A 20,864-nucleotide genomic window follows, 5' to 3' on the forward strand; every position below is an offset into this window, starting at 1 on the left:
CTGCAATGGGTGCAAAAATAACCCAAAACCCCAAGTCGACGGACTTTGATGACAAATACCCCTCCCTCCCATCCAACCATTGAAGACAGCACGGAACAACCACTTCCGAAATTGCAGAGAGCCTATTGGAACTCAAACCCAAAAACAACCAGCCGCATGCAACCCCTGACGAAGAGAGCTTTGTTGCATTTCCCAACTGAATCGTTAGTACACGTATAACAAGCCCAGCCGCTTCTGCATGAGCTCCCTTTAAATGACCCAGAGCGGACATGCGCAGTGCTACTCTACCGCCCCCTCCCTCCCCTCCGTCGCTCCTTGATGACGAAGCCCCGCAGCTGGCGTCCAAAACAAAACGCGCAGCCTGGATCCGCCACGCATGCGCATTTTCCTGAAGAGGCCACTCTTTTTCCCTTTCCCCCACCCTTTCTGCCTCTTGTCTGTGGCGGGGGGGAGGGGACAGCTCAGGTCTGGCAGCCGCAGCAGCAGCAGCCGCCCCCCCCTCCCCGCTCCCGCTTAACTGACAGCGCGACCGGCTTCGGCCGCGTCCCTCAGCGAACGCCGCGCGCGCTCGAGCGCCGTGAGGGGAAGCAGCAGGCCTCGCCTCCGCCGGCTTCTAGCGGAAGGGGGCAGCCCGGCAGCAGGTCCCACACGCCGGGCAAGAGGGGGGCGGTGTCGGCGGCGGCTGCTTCCCCGGCCGCCTTCCTTCTCCTCCTCCTCCTCTCCGGGGTCCGAGGCCGGGGAGCGCGGCTGCTGCTGCCGCCACCTGCCGCCACAGGTGGGCAGCCCTGTATATACCCCGCCGTGAGGGGCTTCATGCCGGCCACGGAGTAGCGGCGGCGGCGGCCGGCCTAAGCGAGGAGAAGCGGGGAGCCCGTCGGATGCCCGTCGCCGGCAGCCTCGGCGTCAGGGCCGGCGGCGGCGGGGCATGAACCTGGCGCAGCCCGAGGGCCAAGAGGAGGAGGAGGAAGGCGGCGGCGAGGAGGAGGAAGAAGAGGAAGGCGGCATGGAGCCTTCGGAGGACGCGGCTGCAGCGGACCCGGGGCCGGTTGGGTGCCCGCTCCAAGAATCGGCCGGAGGAGAAGGGGCCGGCGGCTGGGAGCAGAGCCTGAGCCCGGAGCTGCAGCAGGCGCGCCGGATCCTGAGCGAGTTCCTGCTGGAAAAGCACCGGCCCCTGACAGCTCCTTTCCTGAGACCTTTCGGAGGAGGAGGAAGCCAGCAGGAGGCTGAAGGGGGGCTGCAAAGTGGATCGGCCGGCCCCACCTCCTCCTCCTCCTCCTCTTCTTCCCAGGATCTGTCCAGCCAAGATCCTCCGCCGCCGCTCTCTGGGATGTGGTTGCTGAAGATGGAAGAGAAGTTTTCCTCCGGCCAGTACAAAGGGATCGCGGATTTCGTGGCCGATTTCCGGCTGATGCTAGAGACGTGCTACCGGCTGCACGGGGTGGATCACTGGCTCTCGAAGCAGGCCCAGAAGTTGGAGATGATGCTGGAGCAGAAGCTGGCGCTGCTGTCTCGGTAAGGTGTGATGGTGATGGGCAGAGCTTCTTCCTGCTGGGTTGTTGTCATCAGCTTCACTCCTTAGGAGCTCAGCCTTCTCCCCATTTTATCCTCACAACAACCCTGTGAGGTAGGCTAGTGTTGGGAGTACTTTAGCCACTGAAGGAGGGTTTGAACCCAGGTCTCTCAAGTCCTAGCCCAGCACTCTAACCACTGACTGTATACCACGCTGACTCTTAAGGAACACCGAAAAGGAAAACGTAGAGTTGTCCTTTTTGTGAAATGTTATGTATTGCCACAATTCACGTAGAAATCTATTCTTTAATGTATGACCTATATTTCTGTGGCTACAGTTCTAAGGACGTTTAGTAGGAAGTACCATTGCACTCGGTGGGCTTCCTTAGCAGTAAACATACTTAAGATGGTGCTGCAAATCTTTGGCACAAACTCATTCGAGATGATAATCCACTTGTAGTGCAGACTTGGGGATGAATGCTTAGTAGTAACTTCTATTGAATTCAGTGAGATTGCTCCAGGGCTAGTATGTATAGGATCATGCCTAACATGTGCACAGTTACCTGGAAGTAAGTTCCATTGGAATAAAGAGAAACTTCTTAGTAAACATGTATGTGTTTGGTTGTTAACATGTGGCATTGAAAGCATTTGTTTTCATTTTTAGCAGCATGTTACCTTTTTTGTAGCATGTGTACTTGGAGTAAATGACAATAATACTTCCGAAGAGACAATATCTGTTAATTGTTTTAATTTCTAAAAAGGGAGGTTATAGGATTTAGGTTTCTTTAAACCCAATTCCCTGAGTCTGTATGTGGGGGACCTGTTGTCCTGACATTGAAAACTGGATTTAGGGTCTGAATTTAACCATTAAAATGAAATCCTAGTCCTGATGAGGTAATGACTTGGGTTTTGTGGATGTTAGCATTAGGCTGAATATATAATGCACACTTATCTCAGAGTACATCCCACTGAAAACAATGACACATGCTTCTTAGGAAACATGCTTAGGATGTAGCGAAAATTTGTTTATGTGGCTTTAAAAATATAGCAACAGACTATGAATGAATTGAGAATGTTCATCGGCTTAGAAATGTAGAACAAGAGCTCAGAAGCTACACCTGAGTTAAAGGGTATGATTGATTGTGTGTGTGGTGGGGTCATAATGGAAGACAAAATGTTCTTGAAGTTCATTACAACAATGTTTAACTACTAAAATTTTACTACTAAATTAACTACTAAAATTTTTATTTACTTCCTCTTATGTTAAGAAAGCAATTTTTTTATTATTAACTCCTTCCCTTTAAAATTAGCTTATTGCTATAAGAAGGGTGGGGGTGATGCTTGCTGCTGACAAAAGTGAAATCTCTGAAGGTAAAATATGCAGTGATGCAAATAATTAGGAGATTGTGGCTTGCACATAACACTAAACCATGGTTTGTTTAATCTGTATTAATTTACAAAGCTCTAAATAACATAGGTTTAGGGTACCTTAGGGATCGCATGAACCCTTATACCACAGCTAAACTCTAAGGTGAGGCACACTGAGCAGCAACAAGAAATCAAGCCTTTAGTGCCATTGGCACAGTTCTGTGGAATATCCTGCCAATACAGCTTCAGCAGGTGTATTCTGTTTCAACCTTTAAACCCCTTCTGAAAACTTTTCTTTTCCACCAGGCTTAGGCAGGCAACTCTGAAGACATCTTTCCATAATAGTTATGGGATGGTCTCTGATTTCATTTTTTAAATGTGGCTTTTATTGTATCATTTTATATATGGCTACTGTAAACCATTTTATGGATATTGGTATATACAAATATTCTTTATAAACAAACAAACAAACAATCCAGGTGTTGCCCCACAGACAATCAAATAATGTCCTGTTTCTCCATAGTTTGTTTTGCTTTCTAGTTGCTCTTGCCTTGTGGTTTCTTTTAGCCTTGTGTGGATCTGGAGTGGAGTGATCAAATAAACCATGGTTAAGGAAGGATGCTGGATCCACATGTAGCACCAAACAAACTATGATTCATTAGCAGATGGTAAACTACAGCTTCAGATTGTGGTTTGATGGCAGTAAACAAACTGCTGGGCAGTTTCACACCTAACACTAAGCTTTGTATTGATAAACCATAGTTTAATTAACTATGGCTTAGTGTTAGGGGCAAACTATGCCAATGTAGGAGAAGAGGTAAATACAACTGAAAAATGTAGCATTGTTCAGGTGTAAATATTTGGGATATGTTAGTTTATAATTGCACATAGTTTTTTTGTGCAGGACATTATCTATTTTAGGTTCTCTTGCAATCCTTATATGATTCCCCTGCACACCTCCAGCTACTCTGCAACTCTCCATACCTGAGCAGGGTATGAGTAGAAATAACCTGCTAACCCCCACATTGGCTCAATTTTCTATGGGAAGAGCCTCTTTCCTCTGTATCAAACTTGATAACTGTGACCAAAGGGCCAAAGGTTTGCTCTTGCATCCACAACCTGCCTGCCGTGATGTTGCTGAGAAGGGTTGGCTCAAATAAATTCTTCTCATAATTGTACTCTTTTTCCTTCTGAAACTTTGGGAAACTGCATCATGAATGTGTCTTTAAATAAGCAGACACACCCTCTTAAAATTCTTGGGCGTAGACCAGGCATAGGCAAACTCAGCCCTCCAGATGTTTTGGGACTACAGTTCCCATCATCTCTGACCACTGTTCCTGCTGGCTAGGGTTCATGGGAGTTGTAGTCCCAAAACATCTGGAGGGCCAAGTTTGCCTATGCCTAGACCTCCAGCACAGAACTGGTGAAGTTGGAGAAAGTTGAACTGACAGCATTTTATAGCTGGACGTTGGTCAGTTTGGCTCTTTGGAATTGTGGTGGCTGCTTGAAATTACTATGCATGTTTGATTACTTGTTGAGTTGGTTGGATGGAGGTATCACAACACACAATATATTTCTAGCATGATCCCACTAACCCACATTTACAGTATTGCAGGAGTATTTGTTCACCATATCCAGTCTGGAGGCCACAGGTATCAAATAATGCCGCTTTCTTTCTGGACAGATTTGAGCACACCAATTGCACTTGTTTAGAGACCACTTGTTTCACGTAGATTGCACAAATACATAATTCTGCTCTTATTAACTCTGGATTCTACAGTCAAGCAGTATATAAATTATGTTAAATAAAATAAAATTTGTTACAATAGTGAGTAGGCCTCCCTCTGATCTCAGCAAGGCTTCTGGTGTATTAGTATAGTGCTAGAATTCTCTTTTTAAAATATTTCTGGGGTTCTTTTAGTGAAGCTGTATTATCTTCGCCCCAGTTCCGCCAGCACAAAAAGCTAGGTACTGTATATACATTTAGGCTGTGAGTGTTTTCCTTGTCACAACATGAATAGTGCTGCCCTCTGGGAACCGCAATAGTGATCAGCATTTCTCCCACCTTTGAAGCTACTGAAGGTGGGGTGGGGGACTGTGACCCCCAGCTTCACAACCACTGTTTCCTTCTCCAATGGGGCTTCCTTCACCACTGCTGGGTGGTAATGCTCTGAGTGCTGCCATTCAGTATCAGCCAAACTGGCACACTCTCCACTTGCTTTCCCTGCAGAAATTTTGTGTGTGTGATGTGGTAGTGGGGTTTCAGTTGCTGGGAAGTGGAAATCCCTTGTAAAAAACCAGAATCTACTTCAAATCAGTGTTTTTGCACAATGAGAGAATCGGCAAGCACCAGTTCTCTTATTTTTACTGTGTAAGCTATGGAGGCTAATATAAGCTTTAATTTTTTGATGATTGTTGGGGGGAGGGGGCCCATGTAAAAATCATGCTAATTCAAGAGGGTCCATTTTAATTATGTGGGATCCTACATTACCAAAACCGAGGATATGGAGAAGCAAAATTTGCTTTCAGCTTCCCTGTGTGCTTTGTGTGTATAGGTGGCAGGAAGTGTGTGCTTTCTGTGTTTTGGGATGTGTGTGTATTTTGTCTCTTTTATCAAAGAGGTGTTTTTTGTTTGTTTTTGTTTTGCAATTCTTGGAGGTCTAAGAGGTACCTCTCTTAACCAAACAGTTTTTAATTGCAACCCAGGATTTCCCCTTCCTTGCTGTTGCAGCCTCACACAGGACCCAAAAAACCAACCCTCAAAGAAATGAGGATGGGGAGAGGCAGTACTAGTGGGTGGATGAATTTGGGAAGATAAGAAAGAATTTACAGAACCACAACCCACATCTAGCCTGTTCCCAACCCCTCGTTGGTTACCGGGCACAAATCAGCTTGTGTTCATGCTGCAGCTGGTGCTGCTTCGTGGAGTTGGGCAGTGGGATAGCAGCAATAAGTTAAAAGGACCCCTGGACAGCTAAGTCAAAGGCAACTATGGAGTTGCAGCGCTCATCTTGCAGCGCCGTTTACCTTCCCGCCTCAGCGGTACCTATTTATCTGCTTTTGAACTGCTAGGTTGGCAAGAGCTGGGACAGAGCAATGGGAGCTCACCCTGTCGTGGGGATTCAAACCACCAACCTTCTGATTGGCAAGCCCAAGAGGCTCAGTAGTTTAGACCACAGTGCCACCTTCGTCCCTAGCAAGCAGTTACCCCAAGGCAGGGCTGCTTACAATCTGGCTTCCGGCAGACTTATGAGGAAAAGGATGATAACCATTTCTTGTATGTTTGAGGGAAACCTAGACTGGAGAGCAAAGTACCGTACAATCTAAATCAATTCACTTTAGATCTTTGGCTACAGTTCTAATAATTCTAAACTTTGATGTCATGATGTCAAGTAAACTTAATGTACTGTTTGTTTAACAAGAATATTAGGTTCTATTAAATTAATTTAAGGAAGCTTATCCTGAATATTGGGTTCTAGCCTACTATTTCATTTTATCCTTCTTGACTGTACTGTCTCTGCCAAGCTAAGTCCGAATGGCAACTCACTTTCATCGGTTCTATGTAAGAGCCCAAAAACCAGTGGCAAGAGCTCTGGGAATACCAGATGTAGGCTAAGCTTCTTGTATTGAAACCAGTACAGTAGTCGTACCTTGGAAGTTGAACAGAATCCGTTCCGGAAGTCCGTTCGACTTTCAAAACGTTTGGAAACCGAAGTGCAGCTTCTGATTGGCTGCAGGAAGCTCCTGCAGCCAATAGGAATCCATGTTGGACGTTTGGCTTCCAAAAATAGTTTGCAAACCGGAACAGTCACTTCTGGGTTTGTGGCGTTTGGGAGCCAAAACGTTCGAGAACTAAGCTGTTCGAAAACCAAGGTACGACTGTCCTTTGATTGTGGTAAAATGCATAATTTAAGAAACAAAGGAAAGACACTTCCCTGGGTCCCTTAATGATCAAGCATACCATGCTTGATACCATCACACTTTTGCCAAAGGAATGGCTCGCATCCTGGCTCAGAACTGAAATTGATTCAAGCAGACAACTCCTTCAAAGTTGAGCCCTGCCAAGCATCCATAACTCAGATTGTGCATTGCAGTATATTGTGTCTCACCTCTGTATCCCTCTTCTACAACTGCAGTGATGTTGTTAATGAATAAAGCATGTTATTCAGCATACAAGCTTGTTCAAATTGAAGGGCTCAGAATGTAAAGCAAGAATCTGTACAGGATGCACAGAATTTTTAGTTAAAGTTTATTTTTTTGTTCAAGTCCAAGACACTAATCACTGTTGAACAAAACCTCACTAAATATGATTTTAAGGCTTTAGGGAACGGTGGGCAAAAAGTTTCTGAAATTATGAAATACAGTGTTACTTTAGTTTATGAACTTAATCCGTTCCGGAAGTCCATTCTTAAACCGAAACTGTTCTTAAACCAAGGTGCACTTTCTCTAATGAGGCCTCTCGCCGCCGGTACCCTTCCACCATTAGAATTCCATTCTTAGACCGAGGTAAAGTTCTCAAACCGGGACACTACTTCCGGTTTTGCGGAGTTCGTAAACCAAATCGTTTGTAAACAGGACTGTTCTTAAACCGAGGTACCACTGTAAATAACAGCTCCATCCTTGAGGTTGTCTGACTTGGCACAGAGAAGCTTCTTCACTAGAATAATTTACAGATTTAGGCAAAAGCTCTTTATATACTGTAACTGAGCTCTCCCAGGCTCCATTCTCTTAACTTTGTTTTTATCTTATTGTGATTATAAAAAGTTTGCTCCATGCAAAGGGTTCATTGCTAAATGCAAATTAAACGTATCTAATTTGCATTTTAACACAAGGTTTGGGTGGGAAAACAAGCAATTGTATTTAAAATTAGCTGTATGCCCATTTCTTGTTTATACTACAGTGCAATAGTAAAAAAAAAAAATCAATTTGCATTTAACACTATTTTTAACAATTTTTAACAGGCAGCAAATAAGAGAATTTAATACCTAGTGAGAAAGAAATTAATTACCTACTTGTCCAGTTTTAGTTTTAATTTGTTTGAATTAATTGTGGGATGTATCTTAATTTATTGATCGCTTGTTTTTATGGATTGTATTACTTGTATGATGTTAGCTGCTCTGATCCTGGCTTTGGCTGGGGAGGGTGGGATATAAATAAATTATTATTATTATTATTATTATTATTATTATTATTATTATTATTATTATTCCTGGATGCTTTGCTCAAAAGATGATAGATTTATTTTACATATAAGACAATTGAGTGAAAAGTTTCCCTTTGCCTTTCTCTATTGAGGATGGTTAAAGTTTCTTGATAAAGTTTCATGATAAACGCTAACACAAGTTTGACTTGCCAGAAGGCAGATTAAAAAACAACAACATTGTAAGAAGATCCCTGCTGGATTAGACTAAAAGTTTCATCTAGTCCAGCATTTTCTTCCCATAGTAGTCAGCCACATGCCTTTGTGAAGCCCACAAGGAGGTCCTGAGTTCAACAGCACTCTTCCTACTTGTGATTCCCAGCAAATGGTATACGGAGACATACTGCCTCTGACAGTGGAAATAGAACGTAAAACAAATTCATGGAGGACAAGGCTATCAAGAGCTAACTAGCCAAATGGCTAATTCTCTCTTAAAAAGCCAACAAGTTGGTTTCCGTTTCTATGTCTTGTGGGAAAGCCATAGTGACGTAATGAATAGTTAGTTCTCTGCCAATAGTTATAAGCACCATAACAGATTGCTTGGTACAGGGGAGGTAGAAATATAAACTATGAATGTAAACTCAATAAATAAGGTTCAATCCAAACCATGTTTTCTCAGAAACAGCTTCATTCAATTTAAATGTGCTTAGGATTGTAGCCTGGTTTATCTCTTTAATGAGTACCCCAAATATAATATCTTCATTATAGCGTTGTTAAAAGAGAAAAGTGGGAATTAACCATACATTTGTTTGCAGTAAATTATCTTGTGCAAACTGTAAAAATGTGTAATAGGCTATCAGTTTGCATATCTCCTTTTTTATACTGCACAGATAACAATGTTCTGTAATGATATTTTGATATATGTGTGTAAAACATTACATGAAAATATTTATAACTTCAGTTAATGTTTAATAATCAAATCAGGCACTCATAAGATTCTTGGGGGAGGGTATTAAAGCTTGAAAAACAGACAAAGGAAAAACAATATACAGAGGTCAACATCAAATATCAAGCATTTTTTAACATGAAAACTAAAAGAAAGAAAAGAAAAAAGAAGAAAGGAAAAGAAACTTCCAACTCTCTGTCTCTCAGCTTTAAAAACAGTTGCAAAACTCCTGCTCCCTAATAACATCCAACTCTTCTATCTTCCATAAACCAACCTTATTTTCATTCTTCAAACCCAGATATCATGAGCTCATTATCTTTTTGGCTCAAAAAAATCCATAAGGGGTTTCCAGTCATTAATAAATGTCAACAAAGATTTTGCTCTAATTAAACACATCAAAGCTCAGCCAAATCCATTAATTTCTATAACAATTATTCTATAGTAGGTAATAATGTGCTTATAATAATCTCCACTGTGATCATATATTGCAATAATCTTCTATATTCATTTTCTAGTTGTATATACTGTACATTAGTCCCAGCAGGAAGAGCTTTGGAGGTGCAGATCTTTCCAACAATAAGTTACCCATACTTTGCATATAAGATTCATTTTTTCTTTTTTTTAAAAAAAGCGCAAATAGGGCAATAGTATCCCCCAAAAGAGGGACGCGGGTGGCACTGTGGGTAAAAGCCTCAGCGCCTAGGGCTTGCCGATCGAAAGGTCGGCGGTTCGAATCCCCGCAGCGGGGTGCGCTCCCGTTGCTCGGTCCCAGCGCCTGCCAACCTAGCAGTTCGAAAGCACCCTCAGGTGCAAGTAGATAAATAGGGACCGCTTTCTAGCGGGAAGGTAAACGGCGTTTCCGTGTGCAGCTCTGGCTCGCCAGAGCAGCGATGTCACGCTGGCCACGTGACCCGGAAGTGTCTTCGGACAGCGCTGGCCCCTGGCCTCTTGAGTGAGATGGGTGCACAACCCCAGAGTCTGGCAAGACTGGCCCGTACGGGCAGGGGTACCTTTACCTTTACCTTTATCCCCCAAAAGAGATATAATGGTCTGTGGTCATAACAAGTTAAACCTGAACAGGCATGCAATAAAAAGATCAGAGAGAGTTTTTCTGTGTTACTGAATAAGAAAAAGAAAAAGAGATAAATAATTTTCATAAGGGGGATCGGGAGAGAGAAGATAAGAGAATCTCCCACCTTGGGGAAAAAAATTAAAAGCTAGGAAGAAGGGGTTGTATTCAACATTAGGCATACCCAGAGCTGACCCATTTAAATTAAGGGATGTGATTGACATGTCTATTTCAATTGATCTAATCCAATTAAAATTTAGTTTGGAAACACCCCTAGGTTCAAAACTAAAGGAAGATAAAATGTTATAAAGCTTCATTAAAGTCTGCAGTCCCATGCACGCTTGCAACTTGCTAAGACTAAAAGAGCTTAATAAACTATATAGTGTCAGGTCTAAGGGTGACTAGATAAATAAGGGGGAAATTGTTCTTCTTTTTATTGGGTGGGGGTATTCATCCTTTCCCACACAACTGTAGTATTCTGGAAATCCCTAAGATAAGCTTTCTAATATGACTGTCTACCTATTCTGTATTTCCTCTTCTGTATTTCTACAGATGACTGATAAAGATTTCAAGTCTACAGATGACTTGTATGTCCCCTTATTTGTGCCAGGGAGTAAGCCACCCTGAACAGAAGGGGACTTTGTCTGAGTAGACATTCATAAGATGGTCGTATAAGTGAGTGTTATTTTAATATGTTGGGCACTATTTGATCAGTGCCCTCTTTGATGGCATATTTCATGCATTCCATGAAAAGCAGAAAGAGATGGTTATTCACAGGGTTGGTGGAATCCAGGTTTGTGGAATGGAAACTTCTGATTTTTAAGCATCAAGGCTTTGAACTCTTAGTGGTGTTATCTTGGCTTATCAGACCGCTACTAGAAACAAACTAATAAAATGGACTACACACTGCCTGTGGCAACTGGCTGGACACCTCACCCTACCTCTTTCTGCTTCAGAAGAGACGTTGCAGCAGGGTCCAGCAGACAATGCTGGATGAGCATGTCTGTGTGTATGCAAGCACACCCATGTACACACAGGGAAAATTGGAGGAGCAAACACATGCATTTACAAGATGGTGCTTCATAGAGGTGGCAGTGGAGGAAGTATGGGCATTGCAGATCTTCATGCTCTAACTTAGATTACATGCAGTAGCCTTGGTCCTTTTTACGTATTGCTGACCGACACATACACCCACCATACCTGGCCACAGAGCATTGTAGCTCTGCCCATACCTAAGAGGTGTCCCTATCTTAAGCATTTTTCTAAAGTGTTTCACTTGGAATCCTCTTCCAGGAGCATCTGGTTTACCAGAATTTTACTGGATGTATGGATGATGTCAGCTCAGAAAGAGATAGTAATAGCTGTCTCATACAAAAAAGAATACCACTCCAGGCTAACAGGATAAGAGAAGGACATCCCACTTTCTAATCTACTTTCAGTGACTTATGATTATGATTATTTTATTTATACCCCGCCCATCTGGCTGGACTTCCCCAGCCACTCTGGGCGGCTTCCCAAAAATATTAAAATACTGTAATACATCAAGCATTAAAAGCTTCCCTAAACAGGGCTGCCTTCAGATGTCTTCTAAAAGTCTGGTAGTAGTTGTTCTCTTTGACATCTGATGGGAGGGCGTTCCACAGGGAAGACACCACTACCCAAAAGGCCCTCTGCCTGGTTCCCTGTAACTTGGCTTCTTGCAGTGAGGGAACCGCCAGAAGGCCCACGGAGCTGGACCTTATGGACATGGACATGACAAAGCTATAAATAGCTTCCGTAGGAAAGAACTCCATCATTCCATAGGAAAGAACTCCATCACTCATTATTTCTGAAAAAATGTATAAAATGTTCATTAGTTTTAGAGGAAATAATAACACTTTGCTAAACTAAACAAGTGACAACCATTGCATTAATCCATAAGAAAGGAACCATATTCACCTAAGGACAATTTGGATTCATATAGAACAATATCCATATTCAACTTGGTTGTTGTAACAACAACAATTTTATTCTTTGTGAAATCTGGCTGGGTTATCCCAGCCACTCTGTGTGCGGCTTCTATCACACACAAAAACACACAACATCAAATATTAAAAACAATACAAAAGTTCTGGCATTGAAAACAGGAATGGTGTTTATTTACGGGGTTCATGTTGTATTCCTAATTAAAATTAATATATCATTATCAAAGAGGCCATAATAAAGGAAGGCATTTTGCAGGCAGAAGCTTGATTTAGATGTCACAGCCAAACCATTACTTGGCCAGTGTGAGAGCCAGTGTGGTGTAGTGGTTAAGAGAGGCAGACTCGTAATCTGGTGAAAGGGTTCGCATTTCCGCTCCTCCACGTGCAGCTGCTGGGTGACCTTGGGCTAGTCACACTTTTTTGATGTCTCTCAGCCCCACTCACCTCACAGAGTGTTTGTTGTGGGGGAGGAAGGGAAAGGAGAATGTTAGCCGCTTTGAGACTCCTTTGGGTAGTGATAAAGCGGGATATCAAATCCGAACTCTTCTTCTTCTTGGCCATCATGAATGAAAATTGGATTTGTTTTCTTTCTGCTCCCTTCATGTACTTAACAATTCCATACCTCCCTATAGATTTGGATGTTATGGTGAACTATGGTGTATCCAGATCATAAGGACCACAGTTAACAGCAAACCAAAGTTTGCTTCCAAACGTGTGAACCAGAAACCATGGTTTGAAGTGGCAGTATTACAATGGATGAACAAATGGTCGTGACTTGAATGAAGTATCTTTAAATCATTCTGACTGGTGTATACGCTTGGGGGAAAAAAGTGCTGTTGTGTTGTGTAAACCAGGACGTTAAGTTGAATGGTAAGCAAATGTGGGTTCCCATGGGGAGCTCACAGCTGTTTTGCTCCTCTGTCGTTCTTTTCACTCTCATGCTGTTCTGAACGTGCTTTGGCCTAGCATGTCAACTGAACCTGTGCTACTAAAATATGGAAAATATTACCTTAGCAGGAATGCATTGTGTTTCAGAGTATTTTGTGTATTCTTTTGTATACACTTGTCCAAAAAGGATGAATGGAAACTGATTTGAGAAAATCTGATTACTTCCTCAAAGAACATTGTTCTATTGTAAAGAGAGAATCTACTTTCAAATTTCAAATGATGGCACTAAATCCAGATTATTATTCTTCTTTTTAAGTAACAAGCATCCTCTACTATGAAGAAAACGTGCAGCCATACTACTTGAAGAGTCACCTTATTTATTTTACTTGGCCCTTTTCTATAAGTTTTAAAAGTGCAGCTACTGGTGGTCAGGAAAAATGTGCATTGTGCATTGATTTGATTTTTCTTTCAAGGCATTTGAGAGAGAAGACAGCAATAGGAGTAACATCTAAAGGGTTCTGTGGGCTGGAAGATGAGAAGGGAACAGCTTGTACTTCAACAAGGCGGCGTTCAACACCACGCAGTTTAGCAGGCTTGACCACAGGCGTGTTTGAATCCGTAATGGTTCAGGTTCTGAGACAGGAAGAGCAACTGAGAGCAAAAGAAGAAAAGAGGTAAAAGGCAAAAGTGGATTGTTTTTAGCTGTTCTTTCCTCCCCAACCTCAACCCCCCCCCCCAATTTTGCTACTTTGGGAGATCAAACATACCACTCACTTCCCCATTATTTCTGCCTCAAAATTGACTTCTCAGCCTAGGTGTTCAATGTAACTGAACATCACATTTAGGTAGTCAAGCATTTGAAAATGTGTCTTATGAATTAAGTATATTGACAGTCTAGAATAAGAAGAATCACATGGTTCTGTTCTTTATTCTATGTCTTCTCCTTCATATGTTACCTTGCATTTCATTATCACATTTCTGTAGTTTTGTAATGTATTTGTCATTTTGTGTCTGTTAAAACTATATTTTATAGCAAAGCACTTCATATTGCAGGGAGAGTATTTACCTTCTCAGTTCCATTAGAATTTTATCACTATTTATCCAGGTATCAGAACGCAATCAAATAATACTTAATTTGCTTTTCTTAATATGGTGAATGGATATCCATGGATAATATTGGTATGTGGGGGAAATTGTATATATTTTGGGAAGGTGGAGAAGGAAAGAGAGACTGAAACATAGGCGAAGTTACTGATAAGACAGACTGTCTTGCTTTGCTTCCGCAATTAAATAACATCAATTATTATGAAGGCCTCTTCTCCTAATTCCACTTCTTTCAGAATATGGGCTTCACTTCCCTGCTACAGTTCTCATTTGTTCTAATTCTTCATAGTTGGAAAATGCTGTGACTTAATGGCAAATGTTTACTCCTTTCTCATAAATTGTTTTCTTTTTTAATACAAATTTCATTTGAATTTGTATATAATAATACTAAAACATCCTGCCACGTGATTGGCACGCAGAAGGGGAAGCAGGAGAAAGGTTTTTAGCAAGGTAAATGTGATAGTGGCCTGGCTGTAACACCAGTTTTCTGTGTTGTCACTGAATCATGCATCACGTGTGGAGCATGGCAGTCTGACAACACTGTATCCCAGAAATACACACCTGACCAAAAAAGATACTTCTGACACATTTTCTCCAAGTCATGGTAACTCCACCCCAACATCCTGAAAGCTGTGTATATGCATTAGCTTGAAACTAAATGATGTTAGATTTTTTAACAAAACCATGTCTTGATTTTTATTGTTCATCATGGAATAGTACAAAGACACACACAGAAAGAAAAATACATGAATTCTGTCAACACAAATCATCCCCCCCCCCCGCCCAATATATACAGATTGACATTTTTGCTGAAACCCAACTGGTCAAATATTGAGATTAAATTAAATACTCTGCTTTGCTTAGATTATTGATCTTGACAGTTTGGTGGTGATGCATAATTTGGGTGCTTGGATGTGGTACAAGCAATTATTCATTGTGTGGACTTACCTATGTTTGTAGTAAGAATTGTAAATGTGATAGTGATTGGACTGTTGTTGCACTGAAGCAGGTGGATGCCTATTGCAGTTTTTGAGGCATGTGATTCTTGGCTGGAATTGCAGCCATATATGTCGAATTCAGGTTTTACAAGGGAGGCACATTTCACAAGGCATTATCATGTCAGGACAGAACTTGTCAAATGCATTTGCACATTGCTTTAGTTCTCAAACACTCATTCCCTCCCCACACATAAAAATGTATTTTAACATCTCAGCGATAATTATTTTACAGTAAAGTTGAGTATGGTATGCCAAAAGGAGTACATGGGGAAGTGTGCTATGTTGTCTTTAGTGCTATGTGGAAGAGCAACAAATAATTTCTAAGGGATGGCTTGTTAGACTTCTGTTTTGTTTTATTGAAGATTAAAGGTGTTTAATCTTTAGCATGTTGTGGGGAAACAAGTGACCATGTGTCAACTAACCATTTGAACTGCTAAAAGACTTAATATTTTGTTTAAACATCCCATAAATATTGGTATGTGAAATTAAGATTCGAACTTGAGAAAAGTCTTTATGCATCAGCTTTGTTCTACCTTGCATTTTAGTTTCTGCGTTATTAATAAGTCCCCTTATCTGTATTATACTGGTAAGAATTCAGGCAAATCAGTCGCATGCCATGAGGCCTAAACTTTCTCTTCTTGCTGATGGGTGGGTATGTGTTTGGCAGTGATGTTCTTGCAGTATTTTAGAGGGTTACAAGATGGATTCAATTTTTGCTGTAAATGGCTTTTTTTTTAAAGGGAGTGGTGTTTGGTATTCATTATGAGTCCTTTTCTATCTTGATAATAGTCTATATATTTGTAAGTTAATTTGGTTCTTTTAGCGACTTGTTGAAAAGAAACATCATCACTGCATTCAGTTGGGCGCATTGTCGGCGTAGCTCTGATGTTTGAGGTCTAAAATACCTTAGTATTAGTCTTTCTGTTTCTTGCTACATGTTCAGCTGTGGACAGTTCACATGATCATCCTTTGGCTGCTGGCACAGAAGGCTCTATGCGTGAAAGGATTCACTAGGGGCACACAGAAGTGGGACATCAACTTTCAAAAGACATTTGAAATTCACTCTTCAGGCATGAAAGAGCAAACCCTTGTATAGCAGTGTGTGAATGGGTCAGGTGATGCCAAATTAGGATGAAAAGGTCCAAAGGACTCTGCAGGCTGAGGTCCAAAGGACTCTGCAGAGAGAGCTCTTGAAACACACACAAACTTTGCCACTCTAAATTTCCATGTTACCTGACAAGTCGCTCACAAAACATTTGGCAGAAACCTCTGACGCAACCCAAAGAGCTGCAGTTGGGGTAGGGGGTGGAGTGGGGAGGCAACGCGGACATGTCTGTGACCTATTCTAAGTGAATTTGTTTAGCAACAGAGTGTCAATCTTTTAAAATAAATAAATAAAAAGTACTTCAAAATTGCTTTTTGCCCTTCAACGCTGTGATTTATTTGGGCATGATTGCGCTTTTTGGTAGCGTTTTCTAACATGGAAAGTTTTCCATGTTCTGATTTTACATGCTTCACTTCCACTTAGTAAGTATGCATAGTTAACCATAGTTTAATGTTCTAGCATTATGGGAATGAGTCTGTTTGAATCTCAGGTTTGGGCTCCCTTTTCTTCCTGGCATATAAGGAATGAGATTGGAAGCATTTAAACTGCAGTTTCATCATTTTAAAACTATTTGCTCTTGACACGTTTCACTAAAACATAGATTAAACCAGGCATAGGCAAACTCCGGCCCTCCAGATGTTTGGGACTACAATCCCCATCGTTCCTAGCTAACAGGACCAGATGATGGGAATTGTAGTCCCAAACATCTGGAGGGCCGGAGTTTGCCTACGCCTGGATTAAATGAACCACAGTTTGTCTTTAGCCACATTTAGATCTTAGCAAGCCTTTTGGCTGTGCATGTGGCTTCTTCATGTGGGTGAATAAGCCAGGAAGTTTTCAGTAAGAATAGTTTCAAGTTTTGTACAAACTGGGAAACCGTGGTTACCAGCCTTGGAGCAGGCAGTGATCTTAAGCCTACTTCATAGCATGGCTTCATGTCCTGACTTAGTTTCCCTGTTTGACCCTAGCAGAGTATCGTTAATTAAAGAGTTCTAGTTTGTTTACTGGGACGCAGGTGGCGCTGTGGGTTAAAGCCTCAGCACCTAGGACTTGCCGATCGAAAGGTCGGCGGTTCGAATCCCTGCGGCGGGGTGCGCTCCCGTCGTCCGGTCCCAGCGCCTGCCAACCTAGCAGTTCGAAAGCACCTCCGGGTGCAAGTAGATAAATAGGGACCGCTTACCAGCGGGAAGGTAAACGGCGTTTCCGTGTGCGGCTCTGGCTCGCCAGAGCAGCGATGTCACGCTGGCCACGTGACCCGGAAGTGTCTCCAGACAGCGCTGGCCCCTGGCCTCTTAAGTGAGATGGGCGCACAACCCCAGAGTCTGTCAAGACTGGCCCGTACGGGCAGGGGTACCTTTACCTTTACCTTTAGTTTGTTTACTGCCCCTGCAAAAGAGGAAGACGAGAGGCTGCATTTGTGCCCACAAGGCTTGCTCATATCTTGGCTTATAATGATAATCAGAACTAGGCCATTGTCTGACATAAAAACAAGCTCCAGTTTGTTATACCAGGAAGCATCCACTTACCATTGACCTCAGTGGAACTGACTTCTGAGTAGGCATGTATAGTATTGTGCTGTTAATATGGTTCAGACACTCTGTTTAAACAAATTCAAAGTTGTATTTCCTTGAAATACCTGTAACCCTTTGAAAAAATGACAATAGCATGTGATCTACTTATTTAAATCTTAACGAATAGAGAAGCCAGTGAGAATTTTACATATTAATTCCAGCACATCAAAAGAGCTTTGAAAGAGATATATGTATGCTTCCTAGAGATAGTCACTTGAAGAAATACAAATAATGCCAGTCAGTCATATTAAGAAACTGATTGGACATTAGCTTGGAATCGGATCTATTAAAGCTTTTTTTATTTGTTTGCTTTAACATGTTTCACAGCTGTGAAAGCAGCTTTATTTTCCTATAACATACTCAACCAGCTATTTAGATAGTACCCCGAAGGCGGAAATGTTTATATTCCATTTACTGAAAATAGTAAATGTTTATAGTGTAATATCTGGTTACAAATGAAATTAAAAACAAATCTGAAATATATAAGTGAATACAGTTATGGGGAAAGTGAATGAACATTAAAGTTCTATAATCATTAAAAAATACGTATTTTGAGTTTAAGATGTGACCAAGTCAGAGTTAAAGCACTATTACTTTCTATTATTTGTAGTTAGAGACTCTTAAGAATGCTGTATTCAGCCTAGCTTATTGATCTGGCTATTTTTCTAAACAAGAGCAAAGTAAGATACTGAAATCCAAGTTGTCATGAGATTCTATCTTTAATCAAGATACAATCGTACATCATAAAATGAAATAAAAAACTTTAAAAAAAAAAATCAAGCTGAAATTGGCAAAATGTAACTCTGGTTGCAAAGCACAGCATTCCTATTCTTTTCCTCATTGCATCCTGCTGAAAAGCTGCTCCTGATAGTCAAGGGCCCCATTGGAATGGCATGCAGTGTGACACCAGTGGCTGTAGCAGGAAGAGAGAAGTGGGGAGCGAACACTTTGGATTAGCGGAAGTGCTTTCCTGTTGCGCAAAGCATCATTAGCTACAAGCATATCTTTCTAGTTTATGGCATGGTGTATGTGTGGAGGAACAGTCATGCACACTCCTACTTGGAAGCAAGTCGTATCAACTTGAGTAGGAGTTGCTCCTGAGCACGCGAGGCAATTAACAATGCTGTGTGTTCTAACAATTAATTAATATTTCTTTATTGAACAGCAAGAATTGACTTGCCATATAAGCACTTTTCTCTCTTTGTCTCTACCCGCAGGCTAATGGCCCCATGGCTCCTGCCTGTAGATATTGTAGAGTATAATTTAGGATCATAGACAGCTGCTTTATACCAGACCAGACTTATTGTCGGTCTAGCCCACTATTATCCACCCCGAGTGGCAGCAGCTCTCCAGGGTCTCATCCAGAGGCCTTTCCCTCACTCTTACCCCAATACTTTCACCTAGAGGTGCCAGGGATTGAACCGAAGACCTTTTGTTTGCAAAGGACGTGCTCTATCACTGATCTATAATGACCCCGTTACTAAAATCCCCCAATTTCATGCTGGTAATTGTCCAAAATTACCTTTTAATTGTCCAAATTATAGGCAGCTGAACATGAATGACTGTTATAAAGGCTTAGTTCCAGCACACAGGATAATTGGACAAGTGCTAGAGCCCAGAAAGGCCCGCTCTTGCCAGGCTACTGCCAGTCTCTGCCCTGGGCTGCTGCTTAATGATGCTAATAAGTGGCTGCTGTTGTGAGCAGACTGCATGCGTGCCCAGGGGAGCGTAAACATGGGGACAGTGGCCGGAAGGTGATGCTCAGTGGTGCTTTGGGCCTTTAAGCCTGAACTCATCTGCACCATCATGTGAATTATGTTGGCTCCACCCCATTATGTGCATGTTGTAGCCAGTGGCGGAATTGAAATGGCGGCTCTGGCAAGTCCAGATTTCAGACCTGGCAATCCACTCAGCGCCGCTGTGGCAGCTAGGCACAGCACTTCACTTCCTGTGGAAGTAGACTGCCAATCAGAATTTAGCAAGTGCGCTATGCACAAGTTATAGCCCCCATTTCCTTTCCTTCTCCTAGGCTGATGAGGCAGGGTTAAATGCGGTATAGATTTGAAGAGAAATAGCCATTTTCTATAACATCATTTTGTATAAACTTTTTGGCATAATTCTTTCTAATGGCAAACTGTGATGGTGAGCACTGCCAAACTTGTAGCTATGGCAGGGACACTGAGGAATAATCTGCCTGATCGGAGAAGCTCTGATGTTAGCAGAAGTACAAAATAGCTCTTTAAAGAAACAACCAGGGGCACAGTTGTTGGCATCCATACGTCTCAGGAGACAATGGAAGAGTGTGCCTTTGGGGGTGAAGTCAACTCTACAGCTGTAGAGACCAATACAGGAGAGACATGTTTTGTTGCAAGTGGGGCAGATGAAGATGTCTGGCTGTGCTGCTGTAGATGCAGCATGGTATTTCTTCTCTGTGTGCTCCTTCCAGCCGTCATTACTCATCTGGTCACTGCTATGGATGCACAACCTGATTGCTTGTCTCCAGACACTGCAGTCATCTGCAAGGGATTCCCACACAGTGGAGTTGATTTGCCAGCCTTCATGTCATGTTTGCAGACATCTTTGTAATGCAGAGCTGGTCTGCCAACGTGCCCGTTGCCTGAAGGCAGCTCCCCATAGAGTACATCTTTGGGAATCCTGCTATCTTCTGTTCTGTGCACATGACCAAGCCAGTGTAAACGTCGCTTGAGACAGGAATGCAAGCATGCAGGGATTGTGGGCTTGGAAGAGCACATATTTATTTGAGATTCTGCTCTGCCATGTGATGCCCAAAATCTTCCTGATGCAGTGCATGTAGAAGGCTTTGAGGCACTGTTCCTGGTGGTTGTTAGTTGCCCATGACTCCCTTCCATAAAACAGCATGCTCACTCAACACACAAGCCTGGTAGACCTTCATCTTGGTATTAGATGTTAGCATCACATTCTCCAATACCCTTTAGGAGAGGTGAGCCATAGACACATCCAAATATCCCAACAAGAATTATCATACTTAATAGCCATGGAGTGCTGTGTCAAACAGAAAATACAGAAAGAGGTGAGGCTGAATGATGTTCCTGGAGGGAAAGATTGACTGAAACCCTGAGCATCAGCACTACTGTTAGGAGGAGGAATACACCACAACATTTTGTTGTACGTTCCACTTCTTCTTTCTTATTGGTTAATGGTGTGCATGTGGAAGAACTGA

The 20,864-nt window shown here is 42.2% G+C and overlaps 1 protein-coding gene across 2 annotated transcripts in view; it reads left to right on the forward strand.

Annotated features, from left to right (window-relative positions):
- The first annotated feature begins 358 nt into the window (after positions 1-358).
- Positions 359-20,864, forward strand: part of BRD10 (bromodomain containing 10) — a 37,179-nt gene continuing 16,673 nt past the window's right edge. The window contains exons 1-2 of one of the 2 annotated variants that reach the window (XM_083718167.1): positions 359-1,512; positions 13,358-13,558. In XM_083718167.1, the coding sequence (XP_083574293.1) occupies positions 926-1,512; positions 13,358-13,558 (788 nt within the window). In that variant the 5' untranslated portion in view covers positions 359-925. The remainder of the gene's footprint in view (positions 1,513-13,357; positions 13,559-20,864) is intronic. The other variant, XM_083718168.1, reaches the window with a different exon arrangement.

This window comes from Podarcis gaigeae, assembly GCF_964106915.1.
Source record: "Podarcis gaigeae genome assembly, chromosome: 17".
Lineage (NCBI taxonomy): Eukaryota > Metazoa > Chordata > Lepidosauria > Squamata > Lacertidae > Podarcis > Podarcis gaigeae.